Raw genomic sequence first — 15,267 nt, forward strand, 5'->3', positions numbered from 1 at the left:
TTTTGGCACCAGTCCAAAAAAATGATCAAATCCATGATAATTTCCAGAGACTGTTGGCCAAAGCTTAAATGAAGAAATATGTCACTTCTCTCACAAATAATTAATCAGTCTTGGCAGCAAGTTACAATGGGGGTCCATCTCATCAGAACTGGCTCTTTCTACTATGGTTTCTAAAAAATCCATAACTCTGACGTTGAAGACACAGTTCCTCTTTCTACAGCAAAGAGAATGCTTAATATTATCAGAGCCCTCTCTGCTCATAGACAAGAAACTCACAAAATAATAATAATGCTAGAAACTGAAATGGTATATTACTTAAGAATAAAACTATTACCTTCAATGACATACTGACTAATACAGAATGTAAAGACTTTAAAAGAGCCTGGACTTTTTTTTTTTCTTTGATTTGAGGGGACTTTGGAGTCTCAATGTAAGGAAGCTAGCTGTGAGACTAAAAATAAAGATTCTCAGTTTACAGTTGATTTTTCAGGCTACAAAAGATCTTGATGGCTTTTAGACATACTCATGATTTAGCTTTTTGCAAATAAGGGTGTTGGAAGCACAGAAAATTTCCTTATGAAAGAAAAATCTGTCTTGTTTTCTGCGTGTTTTACTCACTGGCTATCATTGGCTAAAAATTTACATTACAAGCTGGAATTTTAACTTTTCCACAATGTCAATTCAAATTTTCCATGAATAAATGAGAAATGCCATTGAGTAGCTGTTCTCCAGGTACTTTAAATGCCTCAGTAAGTCATGATAGCTGCCTAAGAGGATGGTCTGTACTCCTCATCTAAAGCACCTCTTCATAGACACTGTTTTAACTACTGTCTACACCTCAAATAGAAAATTGACACCATGTATCACCTAAAAGGTAAATCCACCACAGCAAGTGGATCAAAAAGTCATTCTGGTGCCTTAAGTATTACTCTCATCACCAATTTCCTTCTTCGGTTACTTATGTTTAAAGAAAAAAAAAAGTGAGCCATTGATTCAGCCACTTCACTCGAAAGTGCACCTTCCAAAGTGCTCTTGTGGTCAAAATTCTTCTTTGAAGACAGAAAAGGTGAAGGACGGACTTTTCCTCAGTGATCCTGGTCACTGTGCAGCAGGTGTGTGTATAAGAAACGCACCAATACGGGCAATCTCAGAATAGAGGTTTGCAGAAACCGTTCCTAGAAACACCAAAACGTAGTTAACCCGTTGTCTGACCACCTGGCTGCCAGGGGCCTAGTGAGTCTGCGCACACGCACTCCCTCCTCCCCTGCGTTCCTGAGTGGCTGCGCAGGCGCAGGAGGAGCACACCGTTGCCACTGGAGACCGTCACTCCCTGAGGAGCCTGAGGGCCGGCTGGGTGCTGGGCTCCGGGCTATCCCTGTGATGGTAGCTCAGCGAGATCTGGGGACTTGGCGCTGAGCGCGTTGCCAGCCGGGATCTTCCTCTTCATCTAGGCCCGGGCGCTGGCGTGAGAACTCGGACTGGCCCCCCCGAAACGCCTTGGAACCTTGAACAAGTAAAATGCAGGGTAGTGATGTCGCTTTGCTGGAGTGATTTCGTGTCAAAAGCCATAAAGGGACACGGAGGCTGATTACGGTGTTCCTCTCCCCACAGCCTCCCTGTTCTCTTATCATCTCCTCCCTCCCTCATCAGAGTCTGGATCTTAACGCACCCCGCCCCCACCCGCCCGCCCCCCGCCGCGCCCCATTCTTGATTTGATCCAGTATTGAGTCTCTGGGTTCTAGCCCAGGACTGTCCTTGGTCATACAGAAATGAATTCCTTGACTTCTGGGAGCTCCCATTGACTTGGGAGCCAGTCCTGAAAATCGAAAGAATACACTGTGGTAGGAATTATGCTCAGAATGATGGGGGAACAAGGAGTGGGGCATCTAACAGGCTTGTGAGACAGAGTAGGCTTCCCAAACAAGGTTACTGCGGGAGCTGTTAGTGTGGAAACCGAAGAGTGGTCAGAGTTAAGAAGCTGGGCAGGGAGCTGTTCATGAAGGGCTTTACGTGCCCTGCTAAAGAATTTGGACTTAATTCTGAAGGCGCTGAGGGGTTGCATCCCTGCTAAAGACGCTAAAGATAGAGAAGTGGTTTCTAGATAAGAGCTTTCTGTGACTATTTCAGAATTTCTATATAAAGCAAGTTTAGGGGATAAGAATGGGGTTGGGAGTAAGGGTTAGGGGACTCATCCCCCAGCTGTTTTTGGATTAGTGACAGGATCACCAAAAAATAAAAATAAATAAATGATTCCTTATATTTATTTATTTTTACAAATAATGGGATGCTTAACTGGGTTTAAAGTACTCAAACACAGACTGATTTTAAAAAAAGAAAAGAATTCCAACCATCAGTTATTGCAGGAATATGTTGTAGTATTTCTTAGTTTCTTCCTTCCATCAATTAACCTGAGAATTTTGAACACCCCCACTTTCTTTTTTTGATTGGCATTTTTTAGGAATACCAAACCTAGGGTGGTTTGGGTAGGGGCCTAATGGAGATTACAGTGATGCCAGATATTCTGCTCCCTGAGTCACTTCATGGTGCTTCCACTGTTAACTACTAAAGTGAAAAGAATTTTCTATACAGTCATCCCTCCGTATCTGCTGGGCAGACACCAACATCAAAGGGTGCTCGAGTCCCTAGTATAAAGTGGTGTAGGATTTGCATGTAACACACAAATCACCTATATTTTAAATCATCTCTGGATTACTTATAATATCTAATACAATGCAAATGCTATGTAAATAGTTGTTACACCACATTGACAGTTGCATTTGTATTTTTACTGGCATTTTTTGGAATATTTTTGATCCACAATTGGTTGAATCAGATGAAACAGAGGGTCAACTGTATACATAAAAGGGCCTATTTTTATTTTCTTGTTTTCTGTAAAGTGACAAATAATAGCAATGTAGATATGCTGTTCCTTATTATTCTATGTGGATTCTATGATTTTATGGTTTTGTATTTAATCATAGCAGAGTGATTTTGATTGTCTATACTTCTAAACACTTTGTTATTTCTCAAAGATGTGTTTGAATGTATAAAGCTTACTTCAGTTAATAACATATTGTTTTCTCTCTGTTGCTGTTACTAACTTGTATTCTTAACTAGCTTTTTCTGTCTCTATACTTTATAGCATTAAGAGACATTGAGAAAACAATTTTAGAAAACAAAGACTTATTAAAATAATTAAGTCATGAGATTTCACAAGTACAGAGAATGAGAGGTCAGTTGGTCAAATTCCCTCCTTTCTGAAAAGATCAAGCCTCAGATTTTAAGATCGTGTTAGTGAGGTGGCATGACTCAAGTTATTGACCTATGTAAACATGACATACTAGCAGATGTAGAATTCCAGATCTAAAAATAAATATAATCCACAAGGGTATATAATTAATAGCCAGGTTTTATCTTAATATAAATGTGGAGATGATCTGAACAACAGAGAGAAATGCAGGAATAACAGGGAAAAAAAAGACCAGGAAATGCATTAACATTGTGGGAGCAACTTTAGTAAGCTGTCTGATAGAATAAAAGATTCTTTTCATATAGAAATAACTGGGTATTAGGTATGTGTCAGGAAAAAAATCACAAGCCTACATTTTTGATGAATTTAAGTACAAGAACTTGGTTTTGAAAATTCAAACATGGCACTATGAATTGCATTGAATTGATTATGAATTGCAAATAAATTGTTGAAAGTTTTACTGAAAATTCTCTAATACTATTCCCTAGATATTCTTTATACCTTATCATTTCTTTATACCTTATCATACTCTGTAAACAGTAGGCACTATTTACTACTCAGGGATGATAGCTGTAAAATGCCGATATGTTTTAGTCATAGAGAGAGACTTTTCAGTTATGAAGGCTGTTATTCAGAACAGGTGGATGAAAGTTGATGCCTCTAATATTAAGGCCTAGAAAGAAGAAGGCTATTGCTTCTGAATTTGGGGAGGTGGTGACTGAACAATAAGGAAAGGATCAAACTTACGTATTTTCTTCTAAGAAAATAATGTATATGTGCTTTGTATTGTTTTGTACAAGTTTGCCAATAAAGACATCACCAAAGGTTAGAGAGAAAATCATCTACAGGAAATGCTGGCAGTATGGCATGTGTTCTTTCACAAATCTCTACAGCAGATTCTCTCGTTTTAGGGGTAAGATTTCACTTTGACTAACTGAATTTAAGATCATGAACTATTTCATTTTTTAAAAGGATATATTGGATCTAAAGGGGGAGAGACTTGGTTAAATCAAAAGGGTAAAAGTTTATTTTTTTTCAAATGTTGATTGTCTTCTACAAATTTTGACTGATCTCATGTTCCTTAATGTGCTGAGATATAGTATACAGACTAAACCAACACACACAGGATAATAGAGAAATCCAAGTAAGGTTTAAAAGGAAAAAAGAGAGTACTGTACTTATATCTATGCAGTAGGATGATTATAAATTTGTCTCTTCTATTAAGTTATAAACATGTGAAGTTACAGTTTAGCTTTCTTAATAAACACCAAGGAATTATGAGTATCATGCTTTTTCACATCCAAAGGGGAGAAAACTTTTCCACTCGTGAACTTTTCTTCTGAATTTGAATGTTGCATAGATCAATTATCTAAGTCGCCTATACGACTGTTCAGCAGAGGTTCTTAAACTCTTTGGGGTCACAGACCATTTTGGCATAGAATGAAAGCTCTGAATCTTCTTCCCAGAATTATGTACGTGTCGCAATCCTTCGCATTTTTTTTCCTGGGGGCAGGGGGTAGGCGGGTCTGACCTCCTGGAACTCATATTGGCTCTAGATTAAGAATCATTTTTAAATAAGAAAACCTATCTTGTCCTTCTCCACACACTGGCATTCTTAATAAGCTTTGGCTAATTAGATATTTCATAGTTTTATATAAAACAATAGTCAATCATTTAAAAAGAGATAGTATTTTTCAAGCCCACTTACTTTTTTAGCAGTTGGGAAAGTCACATGGAATCACTATTCTTTTTTTTTTTTTTTTTTTTTTTTTGAGACAGAGTCTGGCTCTGTCCCCCAGGCTGGAGGAATCACTATTCTTGACACCAGTATGCTTATATAAGAGGTATTTGCTGGATGTCTCCTCTATTCTAGGCACCATATTAGAGGCTGGTGATAAAACATCCCAGGCCTTATGGGATTTTGCAGTCTAGTGGGGGATATTTCTCCAGGCAAATCCAAAGAATTTCTGGAAATATTACCATTCTTGCAAATTTGATGCAAGGGGAAACCTTAAATTCTAAATCTATAAAAATGCACGATCATTACCAAAAAAGACTTTTCCTTAAAAAAAAAAAAACTTCTCCGAAATGTATTTTTTAAAGTTAGCCAATTGCACTTACATATTTCATAGACTGCCTGCTTTGCAAAGAGCTGGAACTCTTAAAACATTAAATAGCTTTCTGTTAAAGTTTATATGAAAATAAAATTTATGTGTCCTCTGTCATTTTTAAAGAATAACCAAAACTGTGATTAAATATATGAAATATTAGTTCACATATAAATTCAGAAATAAATTTGCTGGGATTATAATTATCTTCTTACAAATTAAGAGTTGAGTAATAATTCTCCCCTATTCAAAATCCTTCCCCTCTCCAATGGGAAAACCGAGTTCAAGCGAGTCCATTTTGGATATTTTCTGCATAGCTGTGTTGGATTATGCCTCACTCCAGCATACTTGTGAAAAAAATCATACCAAATACTCCTTGAAGGAAAAGATGAATCAAACCTTTATAAAATTCAAAAAGTGATTCATCTTTAATAAATTACTAATGTACAAGAAAATGTTGGATTTATGGCTTCCTGCATTATAGTAGATTAGTAACCACATCTTCTCTAAAGTAACCCCAATATTCTCCTCTCATACCATTACTTGATAGGTATGGAGACTACCAGTGATAGAATCAAACTGTTAACTTACAGGAGAATTGGCCAGAGCTACTATTATTGAACAGCCTGTTGCTTTCAGTATGACTGATTCCTATTGGGTAAATCTCAGTCCTTCCTGATTGGTCCTTTTTTATGGGATAACCAATGCAGGAAATACATCATTAAGTGCATTGCTGTTTTACTTTTGTATTTGTAAAGGTGTTAAATGCTTCTTATAGTTAACACTTATTGGAATTGTGTTTTAAATTACATTATTTCAGTACTAACAGCATTCTCTTCTCACAGGCTATCCAGATTATGATTGGCATCTTTCATGTTTTCATGTGGTACTTTCTACTGGTTTTGTATATGGGACAAATTAAAGGAGTCTTTGGAACGTATGAACCTGTAACTTACAAAACAGGATGTACTTTATGGGGAATTTTTGTGAGTAGAATACATATATATTGCTTTAATCATACAATAAATAATATTCATGCCAATAGTAGAAGGTAGGGAACGGTTTCTGAACAAGGTTTTCAGGAGAATTATGTAACTAAATCCCATGTTGATAATTTATTCAAAGTCAGATTCCTTTTTTCAACAAATATATATTGAGCACCTTTAATTTACAAGTGCTGTTTCAAGAGATATGAGTACAGGAGTACACAATGACAACCATAGGGCAGTTTGTCCCTAGATATGTGAAAGACAGAAAATCTTAACTATAATATCCATTAGCATGATTAACTTGCATGTTTATTATCTTCACTTCAGTCTCCTCACCCAATGAGTCAGTACTCATTTTTTAAATTTTTCATTACTGACACTCTCCTGTGGTTTCTAGATAGCCACTAGGTAGAGGAAAACTTGGAGTGCATGGCATCCTGGAAGCCAAGTGAAGAAATTGTTAGAAGAGATGAGGAAGGATCAATTGTATTATATTTTGTTGTTTTGTCAAATAAAATGAGGGCTATGAATTGACCATTGGATTTAGCAATATGGAAGTCAGTAGTAAATTTTACAAGTAGTTTCAGTGGAATTGTGAAGCAAAAACCTGGTAGGAGTTGATTTAAGAAAAAAATAGGAAGAGAGGAATTACAGACAGTAAACAGACAGCTTCTTTAAGGACTTTACTGTAATGTGGTATAAAGTAATGGGGTGACAGCTGGGGAAATTTGGCTCAAGAGAGGGTTTGCTTATTAGTTTCTGTGGGTTGAAAGAAAAAGCATCATATCCTTTGTTGAGAGGCCTGAACCAAAAGAAAGAAAATTGATGATATGAGTAAATGGGGGTGGGTATTGGAATCAAGTATTTGTGTAGGCAAGAGGTGATGGATTTTGATGCACAAATAGCTAGGAGCATAGAAAGTTTATCTAGGGTAGTGGTTCTCAGCTAGAGGCGATTTTGCCCCTGAGAACATTTTATAATATCTGGATATATTTTGGATTTTCACAGCTGGAGGTGTACATCAGGTGGGCAGGGGCAAAAGATGCTGCTAAATAGCCTGTGATCCACAGGACAGCTCCTCACAACAAAGAATTATCCAGTCTAATTATAAATGGTTTCAAAGTACAAAAACAGAAGGGAAAGGCAGAGAATGGAGAGTTTTCTTTGATAGGATGTTGGAAGCCTGTGGAAGTTTTTTTTTTCCAGTAGCTTCAAATAGCTCAATGAATTAGGAAGCAAGATGATGAGCTGAGACTGAGGATGGGGAAGTGGTTTGGTTGTTTGAGGAAAGGCAAGAGAATATGAAATAATCATCGAGGAAAAGTGAGAGTGCACAGATTATGGAGAGGTGGTTTTATTTTCATACAGCATTAAGGACACACTTGAGCAGGATATGAATATGGGTTGTATGCCTTTCTCAGGCCATGTTCAGCTGCATGAGTGCAACCATGCAGTAGGATAAAAACAATCAGGATCTTTGTTTAGCCATGCAACTATAATAAAACAAGAAAGGTGCAAAGCAGTTGCAAGTGGATATAGGGCAGTGTTTGTAATGGTTGGCCATGAAATTTAAGTTAGTGATGGAAAGAAAAATTTAACAGAGAGTTGAAGTTCTCAGATTACAGACTCAGGTGGGGTCAAAGGGTTATTAGAATTTTAATACTAGAAGGCATGAGCTAGAAAGATAGCAGGTGGTGACCAGGTGGAATACTTGAAACTAAGATTTGAAAGGTACAACAAGGACAAGAGAATGATTATGGGAGTGAGTGACTAAGATAGTTTGGAGTCAGGGATGGGAGGAGAGAACAAGAACCACAAGCCCAAGGTACTAGAAAGATGATATGGTTTGGCTGTGCATCCCCACCCAAATCTCATCTTATAGCTCCCATAATTCCCAAGTGTTGTGGGAGGGATCTGGTGGAAGATAACTGAATCACAGGGGGAGAGTCATTCCCATGCTGTTCTCACAAGATCTAATGGTTTATAAAAATGAGAGGTTTTGTGCCCCTGGCCCCTCCTAAATTTCATGTCTTCACATTTCAAAACCAATCATGCCTTCCCAACTGTCCCCCAAAGTCTTAACTCATTTCAGCATTAACCCAAAAGTGCACAGTCCAAAGTCTCATCTGAGACAAGGCAAGGTCCTCTCCACCTATGAGCCTATAAAATCAATAGCAAGTTAGTTACTTCCTAGATACAATGGTGGTACAGTCTTGAGTAAATACAGCTGTTCCAAATGGGAGAAATTGGTTGAAACAAAGGCTATAGGCCCCATGCAAGTCCAAAATCCAGTGGGGCAGTCAAATCTTATCAAAGCTCAAAAATGATTTCCTTTGACTCCATGTCTCACATCCAGGTTATGCTGATGCAAGAGGTGGGCTCCATGGCCTTGGGCTGCTCTACTCTCATGGCTTCACATGGTGTAGCCCTGATCTGGCTGTTTTCACAGGCTGGCATTGTCTGTGGCTTTTCCAGGCACAGGATGCAAGTTGTCAGAGATCTACCATTCTGGGGTCTGCAGGATGGTGGCCTTCTTCTCACAGCTCCACTAGGCAGTGCCTCAGTAGGGACTCTGTGTGGCAGCTCCAACCCCACATTTCCCTTCTGCACTGCCCTAGGAGAGGTTCTCCATGAGGGCCCCACCCCTGCGGCAAACTTCTGCTGGGCATCCAGGCAGTTCCATGTATCCTCTGAAATCTAGGCAGAGGTTCCAAAACCTCAATTCTTGACTTCTGTGTACCCGCAGGCTCAACACCACATGGAAACTGCCAAGGCTTGGGGCTTGCACCCTCTGAAGCCACGGCCCAAGCTCTACATTGGCCCCTTTCAGCCACAGATGAAGCAGCTGGGATGCAGGGCACCAAGTCCCTAGGCTGCACATAGCATGGGGGCCCTGGGCCTGGCCCATTAAACCACTTTTTCTTCCTAGGCTTCAGGGTCTGTGATGGGAGGGGCTGCCATGAAGATCTTGGACATGCCCTGGAGATATTTTCCCCATTGTCTTGAGAATTAACATTCAGGTCCTCGTTACTTATACAAATTTCTGCAGCTGGCTTAAATTTCTCTTCAGAAAATGGGTTTTTCTTTTCTATCACATTGTCAGGCTGCAAATTTTTTGAACTTTTATGATCTGCTTCCTTTATAAAACTGAATGCCTTTAACAGCATCCAAGTCACCTCTTGAAAGGTTTGCTGCTTAGAAATTTCTTCTGCCAGATACCTTAAATCATCTCTCTCAAGTTCAAAATTCCACAAATCTCTAGGGAAAAATGCCACCAGTCTCTTTGCTAAAATATAACAAGAGTCACCTTTGCTCTAATTCCCAACAAATTCCTCATCTTCCATCTGAGACCACCTCAGTCTTGATTTCATTTTTCATATCATTATCGGCATTTTGGTCGAAGCCATTTGACAAGTCTCTAGGGAGTTCCAAACTTTCCCACATTTTTCTGTCTTCCTCTAAGTCCTCCAAAGTGTTCCAACATCTGCCTGTTACCCAGTTCCAAAGTCTCTTCCACACTTTTGGGTATCTTTACAGCAGCACCCCACTCCTGGTACCAATTTACTGTATTAGTCCATTTTCATGCTGCTGATAAAGACATACCTGAGACTGGGCAATTTACAAAAGACAGAGGTTTGTTGGACTTACAGTTTCTCATGGCTGGGAAGGCCTCACAATTGTGGCAGAAGGCAAGGAGGAACAAGTCACATCTTACGTGGATGGCAGCAGGCGAAGAGAGAGGGCTTGTGCAGGGAAACTCCCATTTTTAAAACCATCAGACCTCACAGGACTTACTCACTATCACAAGAACAGCATGGGAAGGACCTGCTCCCATGATTCAATTATCTCCCACTGGGTCCCACCCACAACACGTGGGAATTATGGAAGCTACAAAATGAGATTTGAGTGGGGACACAGAGCCAAACCATATCAAAAGATTAGATAGATAGATAGATAGATAGATAGATAGATAGATAGATGCATATATATATATGCATGTATATATACACATATACACATATATATGTATGTATGTGTTTGTGTGTGTGTGTGTGTGTAAAAATCACCAAATATTAAGTTATGTTGGAGAGAGAATCAGAGAGTCAAAATTTCAATTCATTCCAAAAGAGGAATGGCCAAGGGGTCAATAGATTACTTAAACCATGAAAGATGGTGAGTTATAGAAACTGACATGTGACTCAAAGGTGGAGGAAGAAAGAATGGTTGGATAGCAATAATGAGCAAGGAAACTGCTTATCCCACACTTCAGACAGATGGAATGAGGGCTGTAGGATACAATATGGCTGCCCATTGAGACAGCAATTAATCACTAGAAGAAACAATGATTTCTAGGAGGTCTCCCATTTTTATACATATACTAGCTCATAAGTGTCAATGGATTGCCTTAAAAAAAAGGAGAAAAATATTGAATTTTCACAAAAAATCCAGATAAATGATACATGGTTCATAAAAGATGCATGGCTCATAAATAATGCACTGGTTCATAGGTGATAAATGACAAATGATGTACTAGGTCACAAGTGTCAAAGCACTACCTTAAAAAATAGGAGAAAAACTGTGGATTTTCCAACAAAATCCAAATAAATGATGCATTTTCCTTAGTGTTTGACCATTCACATTATAAAAATAGTATATTAAACTCCTAAGATAACTTATCTAAAATTTCAACTACGTGTAATTTAATACTAAACTTCTCACTTAAGCCTAAACTTTGAAAGGCATTTTGTAAAACACATAGTAATCTGAAGATAATCTCATTAGAGAGCACTCTAATTCAAAATTCACAAGATATTTTCACTTTAAATTCTGAGCTAGTTCTTACCTTCACTGTGTACCTCCTTAGAAATCTCAGCTTTTGTTGTGGAATGAAGTGCTGAACAAATAGATTTAAAATTATCCATTGGAAGTTTGTAAGCTTCAGGTTTGGGCTTCCTATATATAGTGACATGACAAAAATAGCCTTTGACTTGGATCTTTAGTGTCTTATCACTAAAACAAATAAGACAAGGAATACTTTGAGGAAATTCTGCAACCCATCTTCAAACAATATGGCAGAGTTTTATACTTCTTGGAAGTAGACAGACTTCCTGACATGAAATAATGGAAACTCTGTTTTAAAAAACAAAGGCAAAGGCACGAATTTCTGCCATTACCTTAATAATGACTACAATCTCATAAAAGAGACTGCATATTTTGTACCATCACAATATGGAATAGATTCTTGAACCACTTTTTCCATATTTGGATATGTACATAGTAATCATAATTAGTGTCATCATCTCATTAGGAAGGATAACATTAAAAGCAATAATCAAATGAGTTATATATGATGTATCTCGTACACATAAAAGCAAACTTGGTTCCCAGTTCAGGACTGCTTAGGCTATCTGGCATATTATCACAATGTGAATCTGCCCACTGTCCCCTATATGTTTCTGTTATGATTGACTCTACTATTACCTTTCAATGTATTACTACATGACGTAAATTTGTCCCGACCCATCTACTAAAACTTCTGTATATTTTGTTACTATTAGCATTCTTAAAATAATTAACTTAGAAGAGTTATTAAAAGTACATTCTAAATTGGCAAGCATTATCAATGAGTATTTATAAATATGTTTTTATATCCAGTTTATCATTGCAGGAGTCTTCCTAATAAGAGTAACAAAGTATCCGACTCGATCTGGAGTAAGTTGAAATGTTTGAGGTATCTCTAGAAATCACTTATCACAAAGCTAAATGTTAAGTTTTAATGAAAATATAACATCTAAACAATGAAGGAATCTACCCTGCCTGTAAAATAAATGAAGGAATTAAGAATGAATCTAGAAGAACATAATTTAATGTAGACAAATATACTGTATTGGTTAAAATCATGATTACTTTATGTATAGGTTTCTAAATATATAGTTTTTGTTTTGTTTGATGTTCTACCTTTTAACATTGTATAAACTTTATAATTAAAAAATTTTAATAGGACCTAATGCTTTTAGATATAGACATTATACTACTGTAAAACTTCATGTTCTGAACTATCCAGTTTGGGAACAAGATTATATCTTGTAACAAAGTAGGGAGTTGGTCCAGATTAAAGATCCATGCATGGTATAGGTGGATAGAATTGGGAAGAAGAACACTTTAGAATCTTAGAGCTAAAACATACCTTAGAAATTAGTCTGTCCTCATAATTTTACAGATAAAAAAAGATGTCTGAAGATATTGATAGATTTTCTTAGATAATGAAAACCCAGAGTTAAAATTTTATCAACTAACTCCTATTTCTACAAGCAATCATTTTCCATTTTCTTTTTTTCTTACAATGGAACCACTTTTGTCCAAATCATACCTTATGTGCTTTCATCCAAATGACCAATAACATTGAAAAACACAATACTTTTTTTTTTTTTGAGATAGAGTCTAGCTCTGTCGCTCAGGCTGGAGTTCAGTGGCACAATCTCGGCTCACTGCAAGCTCCGCCTCCCGGGTTCACGCCATTCTCCTGCCTCAGCCTCCGGAGTAGCTGGGACTACAGGCGCCTGCCACCACACCCGGCTAATTTTTTTGTATTTTTAGTAGAGACGGAGTCTCACCGTGTTAGCCAGGATGGTCTCGATCTCCTGACCTCGTGATCCACCTGTCTCGGCCTCTCAAAGTGCTGGGATTACAGGCATGAGCCACCACGCCCGGCACCGAAAAATACAATACCTTTTAGCCTAAATGGAAGATTAATGATTAATGGACTGATGGTGTTAATGTTTCCTCCAGATTAAATGGGCTTCATATAAATCAGAAAAATATTTTCTTAATACTTAATACTTCTAAGACTGCAGAAACTAGATCAAAGTTTTAACTAGATGACTTTTTTCAGCAATGCAAACTATTACACCAAAATGTTTATTCTGAATATAAAAATTTGCCCTCTGTCTCCTTTTCAGATTATATGTACTTTAATCATAAACATCATCTGCATAATTACTACAATTACTGCAGTAACTCTAACAATAATAGAGTTGTCTCATTTTAATTCTGTGTCATACAGGAATTATGGACAAGCGGTAAGTGACCAATTCTATGGGAACATATTAATTTTAAAATTATTCTTTTTAATAATTTTGAAATCTTAGGAGGTAAGATGAGGCTTTTATTGGTCCTCATGAAATTCTTTGATTTAGTAGTGAGCTCTTGATTGAAAATTTTAAATCAAAAATAATTCTAGGCTGTGAGTTTTAGTAAATATTAAGAGAATGTTTGAATTCTTGACTTGCTGAATTAAAGTGAGTAAAAATTTGAAAGCTTCAGTGGCAAGTTTCTATGTAGTAGGCACAGAGTCACTTAATGATTCTCTTAATACAAGAAAAGCATAATCCTGGACCATAAAACCATTTTGCAAATAAACAAAAGAATTTGCTACTGACACATATGGTTCAAATTGTAGACACCTAGTAATTTCTGGCTTAACATAGAGCTTTTCTTACATAGCCTATCTTTGCATCTTACATGAATTTTGCTTTAAGGCCAAAAATGCTAAATATAAATAAACCTAACTTATTTCCATTTAGTTCTTCAGTAAAGGTGATGATCTTTACTGATAACACAATAGTTTTATTTTAATTATATTGGCTTTAAATTCAGAATCATAGAATATTAGTGGGGCAAAAGACCTTAGCAAAGTTAATACAAAATCTCACATTTAAAATGAGGACAAATTAGAGTGAAACACCTTGTTTGACCAACAGAATAAAACAAATAACAATTTCAGTAATGAGTAGAAGCATCATTGCAGGTGAAGGATAAACTTCCTCCTCCTCCCCTACACACTTTCTCTCCATACCTGTGACATGTTATTAAGGGGGACGTCAGGGGAAAGAACCCAAACCTGGAGAACAAAACCCTGGAGGACAGTGATACAATAATAGAAAAATGCAGTAATACCCCAAAATATATTATCTGTAACGAGTGATTATGTAAACAAACATGGACCAGATCTTCCCTGTAAATTGTAAGAAAATTGTCCAGTTGCCCTGAACATTCAATCTAGAAATCTTTAGTTCTAATTTTGAGGGCATAGAATAGGAAAGGAGGACTTAAGTTATTAAGTGCATAATTGTTTCAAGTTATATGTCACCATTCTTATTCATAAACTTTTAATTATCAGTTTAATATGGCATAATTGCCAAGGATTGCCTTTTGCAGTCAGTGTGACAAACCATTGTAGTCTGTATTTATCTGATCTGAATTCAGTAATAACGACCAGTTTTACAGTCTCTCAAAATCACAAGTTTCAGCACAAGTTCGCTGTGATAAGTTACACAAAATGAACTTGTATATTAGACTTATATCTCAAAGCCACCATCTTTTTCTAGTGCCATTATAGAATTATATACTTAAACTTGCTAAGGCAGCCAACACTTTACAGGACTTTTACATGCCAACTTTTCTAACATAAGCAAGGGGCTTGGCTAAATCTACAAACTCATCAAGTTATCAGTGTTCCCCAGCAGTTAGAAAAGTGCATGCATCTGAAATATACTCCTCATATGGCCGAATGGTTAATAGCATAGATTCCAGAGTCAGAGTGCACTTATTTAAATACCCTCAGTACTCACTGTGTGTAAACCCCTAGAAAAGTTTCTTAACTGTTTCCAAGTTTTCTTTTGTGTAAAATGAAGAAAATGCCTGCTAGTTAACTGCTCTGTTCTTTCTTCCAAACTCCTAGCCTGTTGTTTTAAAAGCTAGTTTGACTTTTCTACTTGGCTATGCTTCTATCACTATCATATCAAACTCAACAGATATAAAATGGAAATTACCTCCTCAAAAATACTATACTGCAAGACTCCCTCGTTTCAATCTCCCACACACAAAACCTTGACAAAATACCTCATCTCTCTTTCTACTG

At 37.1% G+C, this 15,267-nt stretch overlaps 1 protein-coding gene across 6 annotated transcripts in view; it reads left to right on the top strand.

Annotated features, from left to right (window-relative positions):
- Positions 1-1,286: 1,286 nt before the first annotated feature.
- The window catches only part of MS4A13 (membrane spanning 4-domains A13), a 66,258-nt gene continuing 52,277 nt past the window's right edge, over positions 1,287-15,267 (top strand). For 3 of the 6 annotated variants that reach the window (XM_055275927.2, XM_055275573.2, XM_055275835.2), the window contains exons 1-5: positions 1,287-1,525; positions 4,051-4,163; positions 6,204-6,344; positions 12,003-12,059; positions 13,307-13,426. In XM_055275927.2, coding sequence (XP_055131902.1) covers positions 4,113-4,163; positions 6,204-6,344; positions 12,003-12,059; positions 13,307-13,426 — 369 coding nt within the window. In that variant the 5' untranslated portion in view covers positions 1,287-1,525; positions 4,051-4,112. Of the gene's footprint in view, positions 1,526-1,716; positions 1,842-4,050; positions 4,164-6,203; positions 6,345-12,002; positions 12,060-13,306; positions 13,427-15,267 lie in introns of those variants that run through there. The other 3 variants (XM_055275660.2, XM_055275743.2, XM_055276006.2) reach the window with 3 other exon arrangements.

The sequence above is a fragment of the Symphalangus syndactylus genome, chromosome 1 (genome assembly GCF_028878055.3).
Source record: "Symphalangus syndactylus isolate Jambi chromosome 1, NHGRI_mSymSyn1-v2.1_pri, whole genome shotgun sequence".
NCBI lineage: Eukaryota > Metazoa > Chordata > Mammalia > Primates > Hylobatidae > Symphalangus > Symphalangus syndactylus.